This window comes from Hippocampus guttulatus, chromosome 14 (genome assembly GCF_054856545.1).
Source record: "Hippocampus guttulatus isolate MCC_2025c chromosome 14, RoL_Hgut_1.0, whole genome shotgun sequence".
Classification (NCBI taxonomy): Eukaryota; Metazoa; Chordata; class Actinopteri; order Syngnathiformes; family Syngnathidae; genus Hippocampus; species Hippocampus guttulatus.
Genome location: NC_141274.1, coordinates 17,298,199 through 17,325,381, shown reverse-complemented (window position 1 = coordinate 17,325,381; position 27,183 = coordinate 17,298,199). Strand labels below are relative to the sequence as shown.

The 27,183-nt window shown below is 42.7% G+C and overlaps 1 protein-coding gene across 2 annotated transcripts in view; it reads left to right on the top strand.

The window, feature by feature from the left end:
* The window catches only part of LOC147195555 (solute carrier family 53 member 1-like), a 53,432-nt gene extending 33,018 nt beyond the window's left edge, over positions 1-20,414 (top strand). Inside the window, exons 11-17 of one of the 2 annotated variants that reach the window (XM_086128596.1) lie at positions 90-255; positions 364-558; positions 2,101-2,267; positions 2,382-2,521; positions 14,771-14,823; positions 14,895-14,992; positions 17,151-20,414. In XM_086128596.1, coding sequence (XP_085984722.1) covers positions 90-255; positions 364-558; positions 2,101-2,267; positions 2,382-2,521; positions 14,771-14,823; positions 14,895-14,959 — 786 coding nt within the window. In that variant the 3' untranslated portion in view covers positions 14,960-14,992; positions 17,151-20,414. Of the gene's footprint in view, positions 1-89; positions 256-363; positions 559-2,100; positions 2,268-2,381; positions 2,522-14,770; positions 14,993-17,150 lie in introns of both variants that reach the window. The other variant, XM_086128594.1, reaches the window with a different exon arrangement.
* The last annotated feature ends 6,769 nt before the right edge of the window (positions 20,415-27,183 follow it).

Genomic DNA, 27,183 nt, shown 5'->3' with positions numbered 1-27,183 from the left:
TTTGTGTAACTTGGATTTTGATATGCTTATTGGTTTGAAATAATTAACAAGAATATATAATGAAAAAAATTCCATATTTTCTTCCACAGTTTCGGGTAATGACTGCACCATTCCATCGTGTTGGCTTTGCTGATTTCTGGTTGGCTGACCAGTTGAACTCTTTGGGAGTTGTTTTGTTAGATATAGAGTATATGATCTGTTTTTATAGTTTTGAACTTGACTGGAGAAAACACGATGGACTCATCAACAGTGAAGGTGGGACCGCTCTTTCAGTTGCAATAAAATAATGAAATTGTATAGCAATCAAATATCTGTAAGCAACCAAATCTTATTGTAACAAGATTCAAATGTCATCCTGCTCAGGTAACGATGTGTGTAATACCTACTCCTATGGCATCCGTGCAGTGGTTCACTGTCTTCCTGCTTGGTTCAGATTCATCCAGTGTCTTCGTCGTTACCGGGACACGAAAAGGGCCTTCCCTCACCTGGTTAATGCTGGGAAATACTCCACTTCCTTCTTTGTTGTAACCTTTGCTGCCCTTTACAGCACACATAAAGGTATACTTAGTAGACAGTTTCACATAGATTGATGTGGACAATAAACAGTAGGAGACCAACCACTGCTTACACGTGTACCGTTTCATCAGCTTTCTGTATACTTTTTTACTTGGTTTTTGTTGCGACCTTAAAAGAAATCTGGATTGTTCAAGGGCTGGGGCTGCACAATATATATAAAAAAATATCAGCATCACGACAATGGGACATGAAATATGTATATCGCAGACGCATGATAAATTAGCATAGTGGTACCTCTACTTACGAAATGAATGTGTTCTGGTCTGGAAGAAAATTCTTTACTTGAAAATTTTGTACGTAGAGACGCGCTTTCCATGTAAATGCCCTAATCCATTCCATGTCCCCCAAAATTCTGACATGAATGTTTTATAAAGCATAAAAATGCATCCAACTATGTAACAAATACATGTTACAATTACATTATTGCACAATAAATGAGAGATGTGCATAATGTAAAAAAACAAAGAATAGAGTAAAGAATAAAAATGATGGTCATTTAACTTTTAATTGCGTCCTCATCGTTTTTTGCCTTCTTTAGCTGCCTGGCGTTTTCTAAAGAAATGATTCAAAGACGTTTCCTTTTGTCGGCTTTTAACAATCCTTCAAAAATGTCCGAGGCAAACATCAGCATAGTGAGCGATCACCCGACTGGTGAACACTCTTTCTGGGTGATTCACATTTACGTAAAACCAGCGGAACACCTCATGGCCTGAGGGGCGAATGACGAAGATGCTGCATAGACATATCTATCTATCTACACGCCGACACATTCGGTAGAGATCCCTCTTAGCCAATGAGATGGCAGAATGATGCTCGGTAATAGCCAATGGCAGAGCAGTTATAAGTATGTTGCTCCATGGAAACTCGGAGCTGCGAGTGGCAGCCCATACTGTATTTTTACCTTTCGTATCTTGAAATTAATTTCGTAACAAGAGGCAATATTTTCCTGTTGAGGTGTTTCGTAACTTGAAAATTTTGCATGAAGAGACGCTTGTAAGTAGAAGTACCACTGTAATTATGGAATTCTATGCTTTTCGGTCACTTTGATCAATCAGATGCAACATACAGTACCACTGAAAATTCATTGCCCTTCATTCGATTAGGCAGTTTGTATTTTAATATTAATAGTGCAAATATCAATGGCATCTCAGTCACTGGAAAAAGTTTAAGTCGATAATAATGACATACCTTGAGGAGTGCGGACTTGACTTATAAATGCAAGTAAAGGTTGTCTGTTGGCTCATAACGATAAACCTGTAATCATAATTTTCGTTTAATTATGATGATGTATATTATAATTTGATTTTTAGCTGAAGTGATACATTGAGTATTTTTGTAAAGCTAAAAAGAAGTCAATTGACTGGATGATTTATTTGTTTCCTTAAATGAATGAATATGAAAAGAGAGAGATTCTATGCTAAAATCTAACCTTGCTTACTGAATCTTGGTCTTCAAATAACAAAAATATGCATGTGTGCTTTCTGACAATCTGACAGACTACTTTTGTTTGTCCTGCTTCCTCAGCTCAATCATATGATGATGCCAAGATCTTCTTTTACTTGTATGTCACATGTTTGGTGGTCAGCTCATTTTACACACTAGTCTGGGATCTGAAGATGGACTGGGGCCTTTTTGACCGGAATGCTGGAGAAAACACCTTTTTGAGGGAAGAGATAGTCTACCCACACAAGGTATATTCACAACTATAACCCCTTCTGTCTTTGGACATTGAGCACCTTACTTCAGTTTGTTGATGCAGTAACTTTTCCTGTGTTCATGTTTTCATGGTCTGTGTGTTTCTGTAGGCCTATTACTACAGTGCCATTGTGGAGGATGTACTATTAAGATTTTCATGGATTTTAACCATCTCCCTCAGCACAATCACCAGTTTTCATGGCATCTCTGACATCCTAGCAACTGCACTAGCCCCGATGGAGGTCTTTAGGTATGTAGCTATGCATCCATGTTGTGATATGTTAATGGAACTATTCTTAGTGTGCCTTCAAACCTGTAGTTTGCTTTTGCTCATGCCAATCAGTTGATGATTTGGGAAACGTTATTTATATATATATATATATATATATATATATAGACGGTGGTTCGAATCCCGCTTGGGGCAAAAATGAGCACATAACACCATCCAGTGTGGGTCCTTGGGCAAGATCCTTCACGCTAATGCCTACCTCATACAATGATGAGAGACAATAAAACGAATGACATGCTGGCTCAGACGTCGCCCGGCCAAACAAGGTCTGCGTCAGGTGCTGGAGAACCAGAGCACTTTGATGAAAAATGGGCTACTGGAACAAAGCGGAGATGGGCGAGATGCGATAACATGGCTCTGTTGGAATGCTACTACTCAAGCAACCCGAGCCAGAGGGGTTACATGCAGAGAATGTGGGCTAAGAAGATAAGATAAGATAAGAAAACCTTTATTAGTCTCGCAATGGAGAAATTCCCAATTCACAGCAGCAAAGTTATGAAAGGAAGAAGTAGAACAACAAAATATAGGAGCTGCTGGAAAGGCAGCCACTCTCGCGGCTCCATTTTGAAGTCAAAATAACAAAAATAACACAACACAACACAAAGGGCACAGACAGTCGTGCAATCTTCACCACTTTTCTGCATACACTTTGTTGTCTGAAGCAGTTCTAGATGAAAGAGGAGAGGATCAAAGTGTCCTTTCACCAGTGGATCAGAGACGTCATGCTGAAAATGTGCACACGCACGCTAAAAGCTAAGTTTTGAAAGCAAACACGAAGCTGTAGCGTCCATTGACGAAAAGAGATGAGTTCACCTCTCCTAAATGGTTACTTCAAAACCTACAGTCACGGTTGACCACGAAACAACTAGTAGCTCAGTGTTCCAAAATCCACAAACGGCAACTGCTGTCACAACTTGAGATTGATGAGGTAACACGCAGGTTCCATGGTGAAGGGCCCCAGGCTGCCAGATCAGAGGAGGAGGTCATACCAGAGATTGGGAGGCAAGCCCCAATGAATGCAGATGATGAGATTGGGAGGCCAGCCCCAATGAATGAAATGCTGAGCGAGGCAGCAACTTACCTGAAAGCTGGGCAACCTAGAAACCGATTACAGCGGCTATGTGAAGTACCACCTGAAAGTCTCATGGAAACTGTGAATGCAGCACTGAGGGCGATCCCTACCATCACGATCACAGAAACCAATGAGCTGATATACGCTTCAACATCAGTGGTCCTAGAGATGCTTGGCTACAAGAGCAACCATGGAAGCCATGAGATACGTTACCAACCATGGAAAAGACGGTTGGAGGCTAAGATCAAGGCGGCTCGGAAAGATGTGAGTCAATTGACGGCGGCCCAGAGAGGTGTGATGAAAAGGCCAATACCCGAGAGGTACATCCAGATGACCATACCTGAAGCACTCGAAACTGCCAAACAAAGGCTCCAAGTCTCGTCCAGCCGCCTAAAGCGGTACACGAAAGAGAATGAGGCCAGACGAATAAACAGGCTGTTTGCAACACAACCTGCGAAAGTGTACGCTCAGTGGCAGGGTCCAAACAACAGAGCTGACCCACCAAGACTGGAAACTGAAAGTGGCAGACATACAGGAAAGAGTCTCAGATATGAAAAACTGGACAGCACCAGGCATGGTCCACACCTACTGGCTAAAGAAACTCACAGCACTCCATGAGCGCCTTGCAGCACAAATGAACCAGCTGCTGAGGGATGGGACTCACCCAGGATGGCTAACCGAAGGGCGAACGATCCTGATCATGAAGGATCCCTCAAAGGGTGCAGTCCCAAAAGATGGTTTCCTCTTCCTTGGGGGGGCATGACAGAAAATAATTGAGAACCACTGGGTTACATGCAGAGAATGTGGGCTGAATGGTTACCGTATTTTCACGACTATAAGGCGCCATTAAAAGTCTTAAATTTTCTCCAAAATGGACAGGACGTCTTATAATGCGGAGCGTCTAGTGTATGCGCCGAGTTCCAAAGCCTGACTGAGAGCACCTCTGGCCGACACGCTGTTTATATAGAGAAAAGGCGGAGTGAGTGACGGCATGCGGAAGTCCGCCAATGAGTGGAGGGTGGGCGTGTAAGAGGACGCTAAAGGCTCGTCCCTAGCAGGTACCAGTCGCCAATTAGTGAAGGGTGGGCGTGTAAGAGGACGCTAAAGGCACGCCCCTTGCAGGTACCAGTCGCCAATGAGTGAAGGGTGGGCGTGTAAGAGGACGCTAAAGGCACACCCCTAGCAGGTACCAGTCGCCAATGAGTGGAGGGTGAGCGTGGAAGAGGGGAAGAGAAAAACGTGAGTACATTGTAAATTGGCTAAATAAAGTACAACCGAACTCAGTTTGGCTTCCGTAGCCTTTTTAAAAACGTGTTTTTAGTGTGCGTGCATGCATGCATGGCGTATGTTTAAGCTGGCGTATGTGTTACCATGCCTGGCTGCGCCCAATAATACAGTGTGTTTTGTGTATGTGTCAAATACAGAAATAGCACCCCTTACTGACACTGCGCCCAACAACACGGTGCGTTGAATGGTCGTGAAAATACGGTACTTCAAAACCCACAGTCACGGTTGACCACGAAACAACTCGTAGCTCAGTGTTCCAACATCCATAAACGGCAATTGCTATCACACCTTGAGATTGATGAGGTACAACGCAGGTTCTATGGTGAAGGGCCCCAGGCTGCCAGATCAGAGGAGGAGGTTATACCAGAGATTGCGAGGCAAACCCCATTGAATGCAGATGATGAGCGAGGCAACAGCTGACCTGAAAGCTAAGATCATGGCAAGAATGAAGGCTGGCAACCGAGACACCGATTGCAACGGCTATGTGAAGTACCACCTGGTAGTCTCATGGAAATTGTGAATGCAGCACTGAGGGTGATGCCTACTGTAAAAATCATGGAAACCAATGAGCTGATAAACTCTTCAGCATCAGTGACCCTAGAAATGCGTTACCCACCATGGAAAAGACGGTTGGAGGCTAAGATCAAGGCGGCTCGGAAAGATGTGAGTCAATTGATGGAGGCCCAGAGAGGTGTGATGAAAAGGCCGATACCCGAGAGGTACATCCAGATGACCATACCTGAAGCACTCGAAACTGCCAAACAAAGGCTCCAAGCCATGTCCAGCCGCCTAAAGCGGTACACGAAAGAGAATGAGGCCAGATGAATAAACAGGCTGTTCGCAACACAACCTGCGAAAGTGTACGCTCAGTGGCAGGGTCCTAACAACATAGCTGATCCACCAAGACTGGAAACTGAAAGGTACTGGAAAGGCAAACGCGAGAAGGAGGTCGCACATAACAACAGTGCACAATGGCTGGTGACTCCGAGAGAGGAGCACAGCAACCTCCCTGAACAGAGTCCAGTCACCATAACAGTGGCAGGCATACAGGAAAGAGTCTCGGATATGAAAAACTGGACAGCACCAGACCCGGACATGGTCCACACCTACTGGCTAAAGAAACTCACAGCACTCCATGAGCGCCTAACAGCACAAATGAACCAGTTGCTGAGGGATGGGACTCACCCAGGATGGCTCACTGAAGGGCGAACGATCCTGATCATGAAGGATCCCTCTAAGGGTGCAGTCCCATCCAACTATCGGCCAAGAACCTGTCTCTCCACAACATGGAAGCTCATGTCAGGCATCATTGCGGCTAAGATAAGCGGACACATGGATCAATACATGAAGGAAGCACAGAAGGGCATTGGTAGGGATACCAGAGGAGCCAAACATCAGCTCCTGGTTGACAGAACAGTCGCACAAGACTGCAGGTCCCGACATACCAACCTGTGCACAGCCTGGATTGATTACAAGAAAGCCTGTGACTCGATGACACATATATTGATCACTGAATGCTTGGAGTTGTATAAGGTGAACAGGACACGAAGAGCCTTCGTTGTGAACTCAATGAGGATGTGGAAATCAGAATCAGAATCATCTTTATTTGCCAAGTATGTAGAACACACAAGGAATTTGTCTCCGGTATAACACGCTGCATTAGTATCATCGTAAACAACAAATCATTGAACCATTTTAGAGTAACCAGTAGCAGTATTTGTAGTACAAGAAGAGTGACTACGTCAGTGACTGTTTAAGGAGTTAATGGCTAGAGGGAAGAAGCTGTTTAAGTGTCTACTGGATTTGGTGCGCATGGATCTGTAGCGTCTGCCTGAGGGGAGTAGCTGGAAAAGGTGGTGGGCAGGGTGCGGGGGATCCAGGAGGATTTTCCGTGCCCTTGTCTTGATTCTTGCAGTGTGCAAGTCCTCAAGAGTGGGTAGGGCGGTGCCAACGATTTTTTCTGCCGTCCTAACTGTCCGTTGAAGTCGGATTTTGTCCTTTTTTGTGGCAGCCCCAAACCAAACCATGATGGAAGAACACAGGATTGATTCGATGACTGCCGTGTAGAACTGTCGTAGCACCTCCTGTGGCAGGCCATGCTTCCTCAGCAGCCTCAGGAAGTACATCCTCTGCCGGGCCCTTTTCAGGATGGAGATGGTGTTGACTTCCCACTTCATGTCCTGGGAGACTGTGATTCCCAGGAACTTGAAGTTCTCGACGGTTGACACAGGGCAGTTGGATAGTGTGAGGGGCAACTGTGGAGAAGAATGTTTCCTGAAGTCCACGATCATCTCTACAGTCTTGAGCGTGTTCAGCCCGAGGTTGTGTCGGCTGCACCAGAGCTCCAGCTGCTCCACTTGTTGGCGGTATGCAGACTCGTCGCCGTCTTTGATGAGACCGATGACCGTGGTGTCGTCTGCGAACTTTATGAGTTTGACAGCTGGATCTGTTGAGGTGCAATCGTTTGTGTAGAGAGAGAAGAGCAGTGGAGAGAGGACACATCCCTGTGGGGCTCCAGTGCTCGTGGTGCGTATTGATGATGTTGTTGCTCCCAGTCTCACCTGTTGTGTCCGTCCCGTCAGGAAGCTGAGGATCCACTGGCAGATCGTAGGGGACACACCGAGGTGGAGAAGTTTGGGGGTGAGGAGTTCCGGGATGATGGTGTTGAATGCAGAGCTGAAATCCACAAACAGAATCCTTGCGTAGGTCCCTGTGCTGTCGAGGTGCTCGAGGATGTAGTGCAGACCTATGTTGACTGCGTCTTCCACAGACCTGTTTGCCCGGTAGGCAAACTGGAGAGGGTCCAGCAGGGGTCCGGTGACGTTCTTTAGGTGGTTCAGCACAAGGCGTTCAAAGGACTTCATGACCACAGACGTCAGGGCGACAGGCCTATTGTCGTTCAGTTCCGATGTTGCCGATTTCTTGGGAACTGGGATGATGGTAGACTGTTTGAAGCAGGATGGGACCTCACACAGCTCCAGGGATCTGTTGAAGATTTGTGTGAAGACCGGAGCCAGCTGGTCAGCGCAGACTTTCAGGCAGGAGGGGGACACTTTGTCGGGCCCCGCAGCTTTCTTGATCTTCTGCTGCTTGAAGAGCCGTCTCACGTCCTGTTCGTGGATCTGTAGTGGAGAAAAAGAGGGTGGGGGGGTAGGTAGAGTGGTTTCTGGTAGAGGTGGGTGTGTGTGGGGAACTGGGGGTGACCTTTTCAAATCAGCAGAAAAACATGTTTAGTTCATTAGCAAGACCCTTGTTGTTCACTGTTTGGGGGGGATGGCATTCTATAGTTAGTGATTGCTTTGAGGCCATTCCACACAGATGCAGAGTCGTTAGCAGAGAACTGTTTTTTCAGCCTCTCTGCATAGCTTCTCTTAGCGATGTTAATTTCCTTTGTCAATTGGTTTCGGGTGTGTTTGTACAGTGCCCGATCTCCACTTCTAAATGCGGCCTCTTTCTCTTTCCTGAGTTGCCTGAGTTTGGGAGTAAACCATGGCTTGTTATTGTTGAAGGAGCGGAAGGACTTCGTTGGTACACACATGTCCTCACAGAAACTGATGTATGATGTTACAGTGTCTGTGTATTCATCCAGTGTGCCCGTTGAAGTTTCAAAGACGCCCCAATCAGTGCAGTCTAAGCATTCTTGTAGAGCTAGCTTTGCTTCATCTGTCCATTTTTTCACAGTCTTAACAACCGGTTTAACACATTTGAGTTTCTGTCTGTATGTAGGTATTAAGTGGATTAAATTGTGGTCAGAAAGACCCAATGCTGCACGGGCGACCGATCGGTATGAATTTTTGATTGTTGTATAGCAGTGGTCTAGAATGTTGCCTTCTCTGGTGAAACAGTCGATGTGCTGCTTATATCTGGGAAGTTCACGGTTAAGATGTGCTCTATTAAAATCGCCCAAAATGATCAGGGGTGACTCTGGGTATTTTAGTTCGAGTTTGTTTACTTGTTCGGCTAGCGTTTGTATCGCCGTGTTAGCGTTAGCTTGTGGCGCAATGTAAACACCGACTAGTAAAAAGGAGGTGAACTCACGTGGCGAGTAGAATGGCTTGCAGTTTAAAGACAGTGACTCCAGGTCCGGGCTGCAGTGTGCGTCGAGCTTCGTGACATCAGTGCACCATTCTTTGTTGATATAGAAGCAAATCCCGCCACCTTTCGATTTCCCTGATAGCTCCGTGTCGCGGTCGGCTCGGAGAAGGCGGAAGCCGGGTAGATGTAGCGCGGAATCCGGGTGGCGGTCACTGAGCCAGGTTTCAGTGAAGCAGAGCGCAGCAGAACGTGCAAAGGTTTTGTTGGTCTTTGTAAGGAGAAGAGGTTCATCCATCTTGTTTGGCAGAGATCGTAGATTAGCAAGATGGATCGATGGGAGCGGGGTTCGAAATCCGCGCTGCCGGAGCTTGACGAGCACGCAGGCTCTCTTCCCCCTCCTCCGGCGGCGTTTCCATGCTCCGTACAGCGCAGCCGCTCCGCTCGCGATTAGCTCCGAAAAACCTTGTGGATTTTCGTGTGCTGGTGAAAAAAGACCGAGCATAGACTCCCCAATGCGCAGCAACTTTTCCCTCGTGTAAGTAAGCCGCTCAGGGTGGCCAAAAACTAACGAAAATGACAAAAACAGGGATAATACTAGGGAGCGTGTGACCGAGGCTGCCATACCTGTCGGCGCCCGAACGTGTGGAAAACCACACGTGAAGCCAATGGCAAGCTACTTACCCAAGTGTCCGTCAAATGCGGCATATATCAAGGTGATGCACTCTCTCAACTGCTGTTCTGCATAGGACTGAACCCCCTAGGCCAAGTAATTGCCAAGTCTGGCTATGGATACCACCTCAGAAATGGAGCTATGATCAGTCACCTCCTCTACATGGATGACATAAAGCTGTATGCTCAGAGCGAAAGGGACATAGACTCCCTGATCCACAAAACCAGGATCTACAGCAGTGACATCGGGATGTCATTCGGGCTTGAGAAATGTAGTCGGATGGTGACTAAGCGAGGCAGGGTAGTCCACACTGAAGGGGTCTGACTCCCTGAAGGAACAATTGCGGACATTCAGGACAGCTACCAGTACCTCAATATACCACAAGCCAATGGCAACCTTGAACTGGCAACAAGGAAAGCATTGTTTTTAATCTTATTATTGATATTATTTGTGCGCACATAAAATAACACAGGAGGTTACATTCAATTGTCATGTTGGCAATCGTGCATCTCCAGTATAAGTTCATGTATGTAGCTGTAGGATGCAATGGCAGCTGTTCTGATGCTGGAATCTTCGAAGACAGTGTGATCTTCACAGAAGAAGGAAGAGGGAGCAGCAGCGAAGATATCCTTTATTTGTCCCACACTGGGGAAATGTGCAGTCTACAGCAGCAATTTTGGGGGGTAGAAAGAAGAAAAACAAAGTGTTTGCAAGCACAAAAATAAATGTAGATAAAGAGAGCTGTACACAGTTCAATATAAGTGCAATATCAATATACATATAGATATTCATTCATTCATTCATCTTCCGAATCGCTTTATCCTCACTAGGGTTGCGGGGGGTGCTGGAGCCCATCCCAGCTGTCTTCGGGCAGTAGGCGGGGGACACCCCGAATTGGTTGCCAGCCAATCGCAGGGCACACACAGACAAACAACCATGCACGCCCACACTCACACCTAGGGACGATTTAGTGATCAACCAGCCTGCCATGCATGTTTTTGGAATGTGGGAGGAAACCCTGCACTGTGAAGTCGACGTGCTAACCACCGGACTACCGGGCCGCTAGATCTAGATATATATAATCATATATGCAACTGGTACAAGGTGGCTGTGCTATTTACAATTGTTACAGTTTTTTCACATATTTTATTTTTTATTTAGCAGCCTGACAGCAGTCGGTAGGAATGAGCGGCGGTATCTCTCCTTCTTGCAGCGCGGGTGTAACAGTCTCTGCCTGAAGGATTACCCAGTGCTGTCAGGGCGGGCTGGAGGGGGTGGGAGGGACTGTCCATCATAGCTTTTAGCTTAGCTAGCATCCAATACCTCCATCTGAACCCTGCCTGGCGATAGTCATCCAGTCCCCTAGTTCTTTATGAGGGATGATATTTTTATGAACCTCATCTTGGAATTTTTCAGGAACCCCGTGACTTTAATATCTGAAAAACCTAGCATATAAGCAATGAAATATACTGTATATTAATACTACTTTCCAATGTATTGCTATGTCTATATATTAAAATCACCATACCACCAGAGTACAAATATTCAGTAGTTCGCAACCTTTTGTGGTTGGGACATGTTCTACGATGAGTATCCCCTCCCGCATACTTGCTGATTGTTCTCCAAAACTAGAACATCATTAATTAATTAACTGAAACTTATGTTGTTTAATTTTCATAATTTGGACATGTAATTGTTAAGATGTGTCTTCTTTTTGACGCAAATTTTAATAAACCTAAATATGCTATCCAAATATATCAGGGATGAGATCTTTCCGCTTTTTGGCGGAATTCCGCTTTTTTTCCAGTCAAAATGGACCTATTTTATATTGTTCCAAATCCGTAAAAAACTCTTGGGGGGGGGGGGGTGCGGACTTGTCTTCAGCAGATTCGGGGCTCGTAATGTTTACAAGTAACGTTTGCAAGCATCCATTTTGAATCCCGTTTTTTATCGCGAAGCATTAGTTTGTCGTTACTTCCGATATGGGCTAAAACCAATGTCTTACTTGTTGTGATTGGTCGCTATGTCGGCAAATGCAAATCACAACCAATGCGTGTTCGCCTTCCTAAACCCCTTTCTCGCAAATGCCGAATGTTATCGAGACTCGCGACGAAGCTAAAGTGCGTCAGATAGATGCGAATCTGAAAAACACGTTTCGATGGGACTGGTTGGATAGAAAGCTGACGGTGTCCCCAGTAGGAAACAGTAAAGAGGAACCATTGTGCTTGTGTCGGGTTTCGTGAAAAAGCTCGATGTCGCCGGTAAAGCTCTGTGTACAGTGTGTGACGATGTCATTCTATACGGATCGAGAGGATGGAAAGCTTTACAGAGTCACGCAACCTCGGTGAAACACCGAAAACAGACATTTCGACTGAAAAGTAGCTACTCGATCTCAAGCGCTTTTCAACAGCCTGGAGCATGTGTAAAAACAAGAGGAGTTGGCTAAAAAGAGAATGGAAAAAGACGGAGAGGACCAATAAGCTTTTAGTGCTTGCTAAAAAGCTTAAAATGAAGAGAAAATAAAGTATTCTACCTCATGAAACTGTATATTCTTGTATATACTGTAAATAGACTTTATATAATAAAATACATTCACAACCCATATATAGTAAACAGTGTGGGACTTCACTATCACTGTATGAGGTAAGAATCAACAGCTTTTTATCACATTTACACACCACTTTATGAATACAAGTAATGAACAAATCTTAAATATGGCAGGGAATGTGTTTCCTTTTTTAGTTTTGATTTTGAGCAGCAAATTTGAAGTTACATGTTGGTGCTCACCAGGAATGCATCAGCAAAATTGCAGAAATTTTCACTTGAAAGAATAGTGAACAATCTTGGGATCTTTTTCTGTTAAAGTTTCAAATAGTGTGTAAATTGAATACACTTCAGCTTCAGCATGTTTGGGCCCCGCCCCCGTCCCGGCCACACCCCTTTCCGCTTTTTTATCACTAGCCACTCTCATCCCTGATATATATATTTCAAAGGGAGGGACTGGCAACGGAAAACGCTTGATCCTCTCTGACGTTCCGCTTAGTCCTCTGTACCTTCAGTAGCATTTGGTCCACTGACCTGAGGCATTGGGCAGGTACCTAGAGGAGGATGAACTCAAAGAGGTTAGGTGGGGTGAGGCGTTTAAAGATTTCAACACAAAGTAATTTTTAGATGAACTCTAAAAATGTACAGGGAGCCTGTGAAGGGGTGAAGTTATGTGCTCTCTGCTACAAGCTTCAGTTAGGGGGCAAACAAGAGTATTTTGGACCAACTAGAGACGTTTGAGGAAGGACTGGCTGTCTCCAAAATAAAATGCATCCGTGCGCGCACGCACTCACGTGCACACACACACACACACACACACATACTCCATCCATCTATCCATTTTCTGATCCGCTTTATCCTCACAAGGGGTGCTGGAGCCGTCTTTGGGCAGGAGGCGGGGGACAACCTGAACCAGTTGCCAGCCAATCGCAGGACACACAGAGACGAACAACCATCCGCGCTCACACTCACACCAAGGGACAATTTAGAGTGTTTCATCAGCCTGCCATGCATGTTTTTGGAATGTGGGAGGAAACCGGAGTATCCGGAGAAAACCCACACGGGCCCGGGGAGAACATGCAAACAAAGGGCTTCACATGCCCACAGTTGACAATATTGATGACATCCCCTGATATTACTTCCTACGGAGGCAAGGGAAAACTGAAAAAAAAATCTCAAACCTTAAATGGGAAACCTTGCACAGTGGCACCATTAGTTTCAATGTTATATTTACCGTATGTAGAATGTCACTAAGCGGAATCATGTAGACCAGGGGTGTCCTCAAGGGCCGCTGTCCTGCCTGTTTTCCAGTTCTCCCAGGAGCAACACAACTGATTCAAATAATCAGGACCGTTGTAATGCTGCTTCAGAGCTGGCTGATCACCTGAATCAGGTATGTTGCAGTCACGAGAGCTGGAAAATAGGCAGGACAATGACCCTCCAGGCCTGGAGCTGGACATGGCTGATGTATATGCTAAACAATAGCGGACCGTGTACTGATCTCAGCAGGACTTGAGATGTAAACTTACAAAACAAAGTAGTATTGCCATGAATTCCATGGTGAGTTGCGAGGCAAGAACTAAACCAAGAAAGTGTTGAGCCTGAAATTAAAACACATTTCAAGGTGTTCTAATAGTATGTTACTATCAACTGTGTCAAAACCGGCACTAAGATTGAATAATCCATCCATCCATTTCCCGAACCGCTTAATCCTCACTAGGGTAGCGGGGGGCGCTGGAGCCTATCCCAGCCGTCTTTGGGCAGTAGGTGGGGGACACCTATACAAACCCAATTCCAATGAAGTTGGGACGTTGTGTTAAATGTAAATTAAAAACAGAATGCAATGATTTGCAAATCATGTTCAATATATATTTAATACATTACAAAGACAAGATATTTAATGATCAAATTGATGAATCTTGTTCTTTTTAGAAAAGTTATGTTCAAAAACGTGTTTTTTTTTCAGCCTCTTTAGGGTTTTTTTCATTCATCCATCCATTTTCTGAACCGCTTTATCCTCACAAGGTGAGCTTTAGCTTTACCAGTGGTCATGCTAGGGCCTATCCCAGCTGTCTTTGGGCACTAACCTGAAGCGGTTGCCAGCCAATCGCACACAGGGCACACAGAGACGACCAACCATCTGTGATCACGCCTAGGGGCAATTTAGAGTGTTCCATTCACCTGCCATGCATGTTTTTGGAATGTGGGAGAAGCCAGAGTAGCCGGAGAAAACCCACGCAGGCCCGTGGAGAACATGTAAACTCCACACAGGAAGGTCGGAGCCGGAATCTAACCCTGCACCTCTGAAGTTTTTTTTTTTAAATTGACATTGCGAGTTTTTATTCAGCAATGTGAGCTTTTTTTTTTTAATAATGCTGCCAACTTCACCACAATATTGTGATAATTAACATACTCTGAGGTTCATATCGTGATATTGTATGTGACATTTAGATATTGTTAGATCCGTATAAGTAAGTGTGGATAATGTGTGGTCTCTTCTGCTCCCCTCAAGCTTTAACTTGAGATAGCAATTTTGCATTAGCCCAGGATCACCACATTGACATCATGGAATACTGTAACATTCAGGATTTTTCTATTCCAGGCGGTTTGTATGGAACTTCTTCAGACTGGAGAATGAACATCTGAATAACTGTGGTGAGTTCAGAGCTGTCAGAGACATTAGCGTGGCTCCACTAAATGCTGATGACCAGACTCTGCTGGAGCAGATGATGGATCAAGAGGATGGAGTCAGGAACCGACAAGGCAAAAAGAGCTGGAAACGGAGCTATAGCATGAGTCTACGTAGGCCAAGACTTGCATCACAGTAAGTTTTCCAACACCAACAGTACAGTTGCTGAAATAAATTATCAACATGCCAAATTGTAGTGAGGCTTGTAGCATAGTTAATCACATTCACTTTGGGCCATATTCTGCTGTTTGCACGATATTATTTTTGCATAAGTTCCTTATTTTTATTAATGGTTGAGCAGTGACCGCTGCAAAGTTTCAATTGTTTTTTTTTTTTTTTACAAATTAATAATAATTTTGTATTATTATTATTATTAGGGCCCAAGCAGTGACCGCTGCAAGGTCCCTGTTGTTTTTTTGAAATTATTATTTATCACAGTTTTTAGGACGTAAGAATGCACAAAAAAACGCACCAAAGTTTGCACAGTTATCATGCCTGGTTAAAATGTTAATATTTTCAAGTTTGGAAAACTAAAAATGTCATTATTTTTACATTTTAATGATTTGCACGGAGCCCATTGAATTAATCCGTCTGAAAATTTGTCAGAAAATTCTCAAGACATTGGTCATGCTCTCTGCCAATTATTGTGACTTTTTGGCAAACGGGGTGTGCAGTTTGAGCGTCTAAATCAGGGGTGGGCAAACTACGGCCCATGGGCCGGATCCAGCCCGTTGGTCTTTTTGATCCGGCCCGCCGAAGATTGGTGCACAATTAAGGTTTGATTGCATTCATTTCGTTTGTACTTGTAATGACAGGTATTTCAACACCAGGTGGCGCAGTTATTTCAAGTTGCAGATCACAGGGAGGGAGGGGAAGACGAAGAAAGAGGGAGAGAGTAATGACCATGGCAGGGAAAGTGATATGTACAGTATCTGATTAAACGAAGCGGGTAACAAAGTACGAAACATTCAGGAGACGCCTGGAGTCGGAAAGACTCAAATCTACGAGACTTTGAAAAACAAGGAAGCGATTCTTACTCAGTCCGATTCTGGCAATTTCCATGCTCAGAGTGAATTGCTTGCGGCTTGAGTGAATGAACATTTCCTAGAATGGTTTGATTGTTATCATGTTAAAAACTATACGCAAACTGGACCGCTAATAAGAGTCGGAGAGCAGTCAAATGTGTAGAGCGTGAACAACAGGGGGCTCAGTACACATCCTTGAGGAGAACCGGTGCTGAGTGTAATGGTGGAGGAGAATGTTATATTATTACTGGCATACAAAGACATTGTGCTAACTTCTTTATTTTCTATTTCTAACTTTTGGCCTGGCTCTCCACAATATTTTCTGCTTCTCATTTGTCCCCCCCCCCCCCAGGAAAATAATTGCCCACCCCTGGTCTAAATGTACACGAAAACTTATAACGCTTCGCATACACATCACACCTGGCAAAATTGTCATTGTTTTATTAGTTTATTGTGGAATTTTCTAAAAACTGCTCACTAGCACCCCGTAGAGTTTTTTAACGACCCAGCCGTGGTTGTATGTTTCACCTCGATCTACGATAATTTGGTGGTGCATCTAACAATCCAAGTCTTACAAAAAGGTCTCTTGAAGCATGTGCAAAATTCCGCCATTTTGAATTTACTTTCAAAGTGGGTGTCGGCCTTGACGACAGCAGCTGCTCTAACTTGACCCACTTTATCATTATCTTCTGAAGATTTCTCCAATTTGATGGTAGTCCACATATGAAGAAATCTATGAACTTGTTTTTCATCATAGTGATAGCGCCGCCTACTGGCTAAAGGCAACATGTTTTATTCTTGAATTTTTTTCCCAACGGATTAACAAGATGTTCCCCATACATGCTGGGAATGATGTTTAGGCCTTTATCATGTGGCAACACGATGTTTGTGAATTTTCCCAAAACGCTGTTGCCATGGAAATGCGCAATTCACCAATAAAACAATGCTGATTTTGAGTGTGTAAACGTGCATAAAAACTTTTCTAACTTTGCACTCACATCAGGTCTGGCAAAATTGTCAATGTTTTCTTAGTTTTTTTTTTCTAAATGGCTCTCAAGCACCCCCTAGAAATTTTGTAAAAACTAGCTCTGGGTATGTTTGCTTGGGATCTACGAAAATTTGGTGGTACATGTAAATTTGGAGCCATATGCTAAACCTAACAGAAAGTCTGCCATTTGGACAATTTGGCGTCACGTTGACTACAAAGCTTGAAGAGTCTGACTTATCCGTGCAATTTATAACCTTCCTATTTGTTTTTCCCCCTCCAGATCCAAGACTCGTGACACCAAAGTTTTGATCGATGATACAGATGATGACTCCTGACATCAGGCCACGCCCCTTGCCTGGGTCCATAATTTATTCAGAGGAAATGCTTCCTCCTAACCAAGGATCTACCCAGCAAGTTGGGCGTTGAACTCACCTGAGTTTTAAGACTCTCATGCCTCTGGATGAGCCTCAATGCATGAGCCTCTGCACAGGTTCAGAACTATTTCAAAAGAGAGAGCAGAATTGAGAGTGCAAGCAAAACTGTCACTGAATACTTTTACCTATCATTTACCTTCACTCATAACCTTCAATATTCTTACCTCATCCGACAAGAGAGTGGAACTACTACACTTGTAATCACCAAAACCCCAGATGTCTTAAACTACACCCGCTCCTCAACATTCCTCTCCTCCAACCCTCCAGTTTGGGATTGACAATCCAGGTTTTTGGAACCTAAGCAGACTAACATGCGCTGTCTGTGGCCCACATGGATACACTGCAAAAGTGGATTGAGGTGTATAAATTTGTTTAGGAAATGTTCATTCCAGTTCCAGGAACACCATCTTCCCAGCTTTCTAAACATCCGGTGACGTGTGAAATATTTACATAGTTATTTATAAGTGTATTAGTCAAAATGTCTGTTACATGTTGATTCTGTGACTAGGCAAATTTATTTCGAGATGCGTACTCTGAATTCAAATATTTACCACCATAATTCTTTAGCTTAACAAATGAAAATGTGTCACTTTTGTGGTAGTTCTTAACTATTATTATTTTTATAGCGCCTCTCAAGGGACCCAAGAACGCCAAATATATGTAACAATCGGTTCATGTGTTTATCATTATCTGCAGCACAATGCAAGGCCAAATGTGATATTGGGCTCGACATTCACGCTCATCCCAAGTCTGACATTTTCTAACTGTGCGCATGGGCGGGCTAAACTTGGTTTTGGTATTTTCGCAGACGCATGCAGTTAGAAATGGGTGTCTTGCGCCATTGTGGGTGTGAACACAGCCAAATTGCTTCGCAGCCAGTGGAAGCGGCTCCTCTCATTCCCTTTAAAATCTGTGTGTGAGTGGTGCATTTTCTTTGGCATGACAGAAGCACAATCTGATTTCCTGAAGTCCATGCAGGAGGTCGAAGTGTGCAAAGTACATCAGTGAGGAACTGCAAGCAGACGTCTATGGACGACGATGTAAAGATGGCCAGGGCGGTCACTCGTGTTGGGCATCAATAACCGTGAAGCGAATAGAACTGGGACAATCATTGCAGTCCTCTCAGAATCGTTCCAATTTTAAAATGTTAGTTTGAAATTTCAATTCTGAGTTAGCTGCGTGGGAAAGGCACGAACAAAGGAGGACCTAAGGAAAATGTGTGCATGTGTACTGTGTGCAACCCCTCCCACTGCCAAGGTGCATGACAGCTTGTCCCTGCTGGCTGGTCCTCTTGGTCAGCCCTGCCGTCCGTTCACCACCAGGTGCCGAGGACATGCGTGCCACAGTGGCAACTCTGGACCCGCGGCATTAACTTTCTGCAGGCAGCATGACTGAGAACTATATGGATCACAATATTCGGCTAAGTGCATCTATGCTATTATTAGGCCAACAAGTTAAACTGGAACTAAAATAGTGAGTAACAAACATGCATTTACCCAGCTAATATTTAACTTATAGCATACACAGCAAGAGCATAAAAATAAAAAATCAGATTTGTATAGTGCTTCTCTGATAACTCAGACGCTTCACAGCGGATAGATTATTCATGTAACAGGCAACATAGTGTATGATTACATCAACTGCTAAGATTACATTTTCCTTGGTTGCCCTTCAAATGCAGCTTCATGTTTTTCAAATACAGTCATACCTCGGTTTTCGACCATAATCTGTTCCAGAAGGCTGTTAAAAAGCAATTTGTTTGTTCGAAATCCGAAACTATTTTATTAGACTATGATTAGGGGCTAATACACAATGCAGAAATAACAAAAAAACAGTCAGATTTGCGTAAATCACAATAAACACGTCTGCTCACAATGAACGTTACACAAGGAAGCGTCACTTCCTTGTGTAAGGAAGCCGAGAGGAGTCGAGTGGCGTATTTGGGTTTGCCCAGTTTTGTCTAAACCCAGTTTTCGGTCGTAATCCGAGACGTAAAAATCTCAAATTTTCTGGTCGAAATCCGATTTGGTCGAGAACAGAGACGTTCGAAAACCAATGTTTGACTGTGCAGTACAGTTTTTTATGCCTCGGATTACGATTGAAAATCGGTTCTCGACCAAACTGAGCGCACATGAATGCGCCACTCGACTCCTCTCGAAGTGTAGCGTTCCATTGTAAGCAGACGTGTTGAATAAAGATTTTTTTTTAAAACCGTCTATTGTGAATGGACATGTTCAAGAACGATTTTTTTTAAAAAGCATCGTGTTTGTTGACATCTACGCAAATCGGAATGTTATTTCTGCATTGTGTATCAGCCCCTAATCATGGAATCAAAGAAAACAAGTGGAAGTAGTAAAGCTGGTGGAAAAAAAGAGAAAAGTAGTGCACAAAACTATTGAATTTAAGAAAGAAAAAATGAATCAGGTGTGCGTGTGTTTGTATGGGCTAAGGAATTCGGCATGCCGAAATCTACGATAGCAGCATCCTAAAAAAGAAAGCCCATCTTAAAGTCACTGATGTGGCTAAAGGATCTCGTGTGTTTAGCAAACAAAGGCCACAGATATTAGAGGAAGTGGAGAAACTTTTGCTTATTTTCATAAATGAGAAACAGCTAGCAGAGGACAGTCTTAGCCAAGATACAATTTGTGCCAAAAGCAAGACAATTGTATGGAGATTTGATAAAAAAATGATCCTAGCATTGCCCCTGAAGAGTTTGATTTGAAAGCAAGCAGATGGTTCGAAAAGTTTAGGACAAAAAGTGGGATTCGTCATGGGGAGGCAGCCAGTTCAGACAAGGAAGCTGCCGAAAAGTTTCAAGTTGAGTTTGAAAATCTCATCAAGGCCGAGGAATATCTTCCTCAGCAAACTTTTAATATGGACGAGACTGGACTTGTGTGGATAAAGTGGTTCAGAAAATGGATGGAGGGATGTTACCTCATACCGTAGTGTAAGGTTGCAAAGAGAGTCCACAGTTACAGCCATTACTTTAGGGTTTATTAGTTCAAGGTGTAAAATAATGTAATCTATAATTGTCATGATGAGAGAGAGCGAGAGAGAGATGTTACAATGTTAATGTTTGTTAAAATTGTTAATAAAACATACAAAATGTTTGTACAGTATTTTGCATATTACCTGCTCTCTTATTACATGTGTATACAGTTTATGGTGTAAAATAGTTTAAAAATGCTTGAAAAAAAAGTTGTTTTCCAGACTTGGAACGGATTATTGTTGTTGTTGTTGTTGTTTATTGAACATAAAACATATACAGTAATTATTTGACAGAAAATAAGGTAGATAAAATAGTAAAAAGAAAGAAATCAATCTTCATTCAACACAGTTATTATGTTCAAGGGAGTAGGAAGAAGTAAAAAACTTATCTAGTCCTACCCCGTTATGTGTTTATATCTAATAAATCATTTTTATATCAATCAGAAAAGAAAGAAAAGTCTCCATTAAGGCTCATACTTTACTCTTAACCGTAATATTTTTTTTTAAGATTAAAATTTATTATATTGATTATAATGGGAAACATGGTTTCGGTTTTCGAACAGCCTTCTGGAACGGATTATGGTCGAAAACCGAGGTATTAATGTATATAGGTTTTTTTCTTTTTAAATCAACACTCTGTTAGCCCAGTGGTTTTCATTAATATACCTCATGGAGAGCGATATGGAAAAATCTGTCACAGTATAGGCCATTTGCACAAATCTAGATATCAATCTAAAAATATATCTAAAAAATAAATAAGAAATCAAAAATAATGTTTCAGACAAATATTGAGCAAAAAAATAAATAAAATGAACACATGAGCGCTACCGTAATGTAATTTTGAGATTCATTGTGCAGATCTCAAAAGTGAAAATCAAAACATCTACATTTATATCCATACATTTTTTGAATTGCTTCTCCACAATATTAATACATACTGAGAATGTTCCAGCTGATGTACGGGACCATCACAGTCATTTCCTGTTAAACTGTGTGTTTTGCATTATTTTGTTTTAATTTCACTCCAGCCCCTAAAATGTTTGCTGTTGAAAGTTGGATACGCGCCGCTTTATCTCGGTTCCAACGAGAATTCTGTGAGCTGTACTCAGTTACCGAAGTTCTTCATTTCGGTGTTTCACAATAACATTAGGTTTGCGAAGCAATTAGCTTGGCTTCTTTATCTTACCTACGTTAATTATACTCCTCATAGTCCTTTTGTGAGAATGATACTTGGAAGAAGTGTAGCTTATTCGTCACCATGGAGTCTGGGATTACTGACAGAGGAGCAAAATTGCAGCATGTTTATGAGCAGCAGTGGCCGACCGAAGCTCATTGCTAGTTAGCTAGCTGCTGTGTCCAAAGTAGCACCGATCTTGCCTTTGACCTGCACACCACCCGTACGCCGTCTCAGTCGTTCAACTATCGGAATAACTTCAAAAATCTGTGCTTTTTGATAAAGACAAAACTTGTGCTCACATGAAAGCAAAATATACTTGAACTGACCTTCCTGTCGGTCAGTCAGAGGAGCTTATGTAGGAAGTGCCGGCTTATTCTTCTAAATGGCTCCTGCAAGAGTCTTTTTTTTTTTTAATCAACTCCAAAGCCAGCAGGATCGAACAAAAAGAAAATTGTCCACTGTTTCAGTGTGACCCTCGAAAGAGTCACAAAGTCTGAACACAGTTTATTGGAACAACAAAAAGTCAATAATTTCACTCTCAACATTACAGAATAAGAAAATCACAAGGCGGCTTAGAAGCACCAAAATATTTTTACATTACTTTCTTGCTAAACAATTACAGCATTTACTCAAATGGATACTAAAGAAAAGCCGCAATTCCTCCTGGTGAGAACTGGAACAAAGTCTATGTAAAACAAATTTAGTAGCAGATCTCCCATTTCGACCACAATCAATATAAAAATGTAACTCTTGTAAATACTCAACAATTCACACAACTCTGACAGCCTGGTGGAAAACATACAAAATAACAAAATCATAACTGGTTCGCGTGTCGGGCTCACAGTGCAGAAGTGCAGGGTTCGATTTCGGTTCCAGCCTTCCTTGATGGAGTTTGCATGTTCTCCAAGTGCCTGCACGGGTTTTCTCCGGGTACTCTGGTTTCCTCCCACATTCCAAAAACATGCGTGGCAGGCGAATGGAAGGCTCTAAATCAGGGATATCCAAAGTCGGTCCTCAAGGGCCGCTGTCCTACCTGTTTTCCAGCTCTCCCAGGAGAACACACCTGATTCAAATCATCAAGATCGTTCTAATGCTGCTTCAGAGCTGGCTGATCATCTGAATCAGGTGTGTTGCAAGCGGGAGAGCTGGAAAACAGGCAGGACAGTGGCTCTCCAGGCCTGGAGCTGGATATGTCTGCTCTAAATTGTCCTTCGGTGTGAGTGTGAGCGCGAATGGCTGTTGGTCTATATGTGCCCTGCAATTGGCTGGAAACCAATTCTGGGTGTTCCCCACCTCCTGCCTGATGACAGCTGGGATAGGCCCGCGACCCTTTTAAGGATAAGTGGCTCGGAAGATGGCCGGCAACGCGGTTTACTTTCAAAATTGGCAACAAATGGAATCACCCACCCCCATCAATATTTTTTCTTTGACTACTAACACAAATCTACAGTTAATACACGATAAAACTATTAACAGGTATCACATCACCCAGGATAAAATGTTACAATGCAAAAGACGTTTTTTCATGTTTTTTAAGAATCCAAGCACTCATTCCCAGGTACCGTACATCTTAAAGTATTTATTTATTTGCTTTTTTTTTTTCACGTGGAAGGGAAATAAAGGGTCTGAAAGTGGCTTGCACTGAATGAGTTCAAATCAGATTAGTAGATGCAAACTTTTGTTCACAATGTGCACAAGGACAGATCAACAACGACACGCATGCCACATGGGCCTGTCACCCAGTCTCTGAAAATCTTTCTGAATGTTTGGACCACTACATTCCACTTTCCACTGGTCTCTCTATTGCAAAGAAAATCTTTCACTCTAATATACAGGTCCTTCTCAAAAAAAATTGCATCTTGTGATAAAGTTCATTATTTTCTATAATGTACTGAAAAACATTATTATATTATCATATATTTTAGATTCATTACACACAACTGAAGCAGTTCACGCCTTTTATTGTTTTGATTTTGGCAAAAAAAGGAAAAACCAAAAATTCCTTTTTCAAAAAAATTGCATATCATGAAAAGGTACTCTAAAGGAGCTATTAACCTAATCAACTGAATCAACGAGTTAACTCTAAACACCTGCAAATGATTCCTGAGGCTTTTAAAACCTCCCAGCTTGGTTCATGACTTAAAACTGCAATCATGCAGGGTTCCCACGGGTCCTTAAAGTTCATAAAAATCCATAAAAATTTGTAAATTTATGTTCTTAATTTTCAGGGAAAGCTTCTCAAATCAATAAAAATCCTTAAAAATTAACCTATGGTGTTCATTTCATTTGTTTGTCATTTTCCCCACCCTTCCAAGTAATAGTTTTGTCAGAAAATGCGCCTGGTGCCCTTCCCCTCAAACCCTGCTGTCGGGCTACATGCCTTCCTGGTTGCCACTCTGCTTTTCCTGCCATCTCCGATCAGTTCCGATGATGATCATGTGATCACTTCGGGCCAATTTGACAAAGTATGTTAAATAAAGGGTTAGCTAATTGCCCTGCTGAATGGAGAAAAAGTCGTTAAAAATGGCTAAATTAGCCTTCAAAAGTCTTTAAAAGGTCCATAAATAAAAATAAAGTGGAAGAGTGGGAACCCTGTCATGGGTAAGACTGCCGGCCTGACTGCTGTCCAGAAGGCCACCAATGACACCCTCAAACAAGAGGGTAAGACACAGAAAGAAATCTCTGAGCGAATAGGCTGTTCCCAGAGTGCTGGATCAAGGCAACTCTGTGGGAAGGAAAACCAGAAGAGGTGATTGGACCGAGGATGATTGTAGAGAAGGGCGGATTCCAGACCTTGGGGAACCTGTGGAAGCAGTGGACTGAGTCTGGAGTAGAAGCATCCAGAACTACCGTGCACAGGCATGTGCAGGAAATGGGTCAAGCCAATTTTGAACCAGAAAGAGCGGCAGAAGCGGCACTGGATTGTTGCTCAGTGGTCCAAAGTACTTTTTCAGTTGAAAGCAAATAATTCGGAAATCAAGGTGCCAGAGTCTGGAGGAAGAGTGGGGAGAAGGAAATGCCAAAATTCCTGAAGTCTAGTGTCAAGTATCCACAATCAGTGATGGTCTGGGGTGCAATGTCAGCTCGTGGTGTTGGTCCACTGTGTTTTATCAAGGGCAGGGTCAATGCAGCTTGCTATCGGGAGATTTTGGAGCACTTAATGCTTCCATCGGCTGAAAAGCTTTATGGAGATGAGGATTTCATTCTTCAGCACGACCTGGCACCTGCTCACACTGCCAAAACCACTGGTAAATGGTTTAGTGACAATGGTATTAACAGTGCTCAATTGGCCTGCCAATTCTCCTAACCTGAACCCCAAAGAGAATCTGTGGGATATTGTGAAGAGGAAGTTGAGAGACACCACACCCAACACTCTGGATGATCTTAAGGCCGCTATCGAAGCATCCTGGGCCTCCATAACACCTCAGCAGCGCCACAGACTGATTGCCTCCATGCCACACCGCATTGAAGCAGTCAAGCTAAAAACGCCTTACTATACATGGTCGTTTTTTTCGGCTAAAAACGCCTAAATATACATGGTCGTTTTTTGGGCTGAAAACGCCTCACTATAAATGGTCGGTTTTTTTTTCGGCTAAAAACGCCTTACTATTCCATTGTCGTTTTTTTTTTGGGGCTAAAAACGCCTTACTATAAATGGTCGTTTTTTTGGGCTAAAAACGCCTTACTATAAATGGTCGTTTTTTTAGGCTAAAAACGCCTTACTATACATGGTCGTTTTTTTCGGCTAAAAACGCCTTACTATACATGGTCGTTTTTTTTTCGGCTAAAAACGCCTTACTATACATGGTCGTTTTTTGGGCTAAAAACGCCTTACTACACATGGTCGTTTTTTTCGGCTAAAAACGCCTTACTATACATGGTTTTTTCGGCTAAAAACGCCTTACTATACATGGTCGTTTTTTGGGCTAAAAACGCCTTACTAGCCATGGTTGTTTTTTTCGGCTAAAAACGCCTTACTATACATGGTTGTTTTTTTCGGCTAAAAACGCCTTACTATACATGGTCGTTTTTTTTCGGCTAAAAACGCTATACATGGTCGTTTTTTTCGGCTAAAAACGCCTTACTATACATGGTCTTTTTTTTCAGCTAAAAACGCCTTACTATACATGGTCGGTTTTTTCGGCTAAAAACGCCTTACTAAATATACATGGTCGTTTTTTTCGGCTAAAAACGCCTTACTATACATGGTCGTTTTTTTCGGCTAAAAACGCCTTACTATACATGGTCGTTTTTTTTTTCGGCTAAAAACGCCTTACTATACATGGTCGTTTTTTGGGCTAAAAACGCCTTAGTATACATGGTTGTTTTTTTTCGTCTAAAAACGCCTTACTATACATGGTTGTTTTTTTCGGCTAAAAACGCCTTACTGTACATGGTCGTTTTTTTCGGCTAAAAACGCCTTACTATACATGGTCTTTTTTTTCAGCTAAAAACGCCTTACTATACATGGTCGTTTTTTTCGGCTAAAAACGCCTTACTATACATGGTCGGTTTTTTCGGCTAAAAACGCCTTACTATACATGGTCGGTTTTTTCGGCTAAAAACGCCTTACTATACATGGTCGGTTTTTTCGGCTAAAAACGCCTTACTATATATACATGGTCGTTTTTTTCGGCTAAAAACGCCTTACTATACATGGTCGTTTTTTTCGGCTAAAAACGTCTTACGGTCGTTTTCTGGGCTAAAAACGCCTTACTATACATGGTCGTTTTTTTCGGCTAAAAACGCCTTACTATACATGGTCGTTTTTTTCGGCTAAAAACGCCTTACTATACATGGTCGTTTTTTGGGCTAAAAACGCCTTACTATACATGGTCGTTTTTTCCGGCTAATAACGCCTTACTATACAGGGTCGTTTTTTTCGGCTAAAAACGCCTTACTATACATGGTCGTTTTTTTTTGGCTAAAAATGTCTTACTATATATACATGATTGTTTTTTTCAGCTAAAAACGCCTTACTATACATGGTGGTTTTTTTCGGCTAAAAACGCCTTACTATACATGGTCGTTTTTTTCGGCTAAAAACGCCTTACTATACATGGTCGTTTTTTTTCGGCTAAAAACGCCTTACTATATATACATGGTCGTTTTTTTCAGCTAAAAACGCCTTACTATACATGGTCGTTTTTTTCGGCTAAAAACGCCTTACTATATATACATGGTCATTTTTTTCGGCTAAAAACGCCTTACTATACATGTTCGTTTTTTTCGGCTAAAAACGCCTTACTATACATGGTCATTTTTTGGGCTAAAAACGCCTTACTGTACATGGTCGTTTTTTTCGGCTAAAAACGCCTTACTGTACATGGTCGTTTTTTTCGGCTAAAAACGCCTTACTATACATGGTCTTTTTTTTCAGCTAAAAACGCCTTACTATACATGGTCGTTTTTTTCGGCTAAAAACGCCTTACTATACATGGTCGGTTTTTTCGGCTAAAAACGCCTTACTATACATGGTCGGTTTTTTCGGCTAAAAACGCCTTACTATACATGGTCGTTTTTTTCCGGCTAAAAACGCCTTACTATATATACATGGTCGTTTTTTTCGGCTAAAAACGCCTTACTATACATGGTCGTTTTTTCCGGCTAAAAACGTCTTACGGTCGTTTTCTGGGCTAAAAACGCCTTACTATACATGGTCGTTTTTTTCGGCTAAAAACGCCTTACTATACATGGTCGTTTTTTTTGGCTAA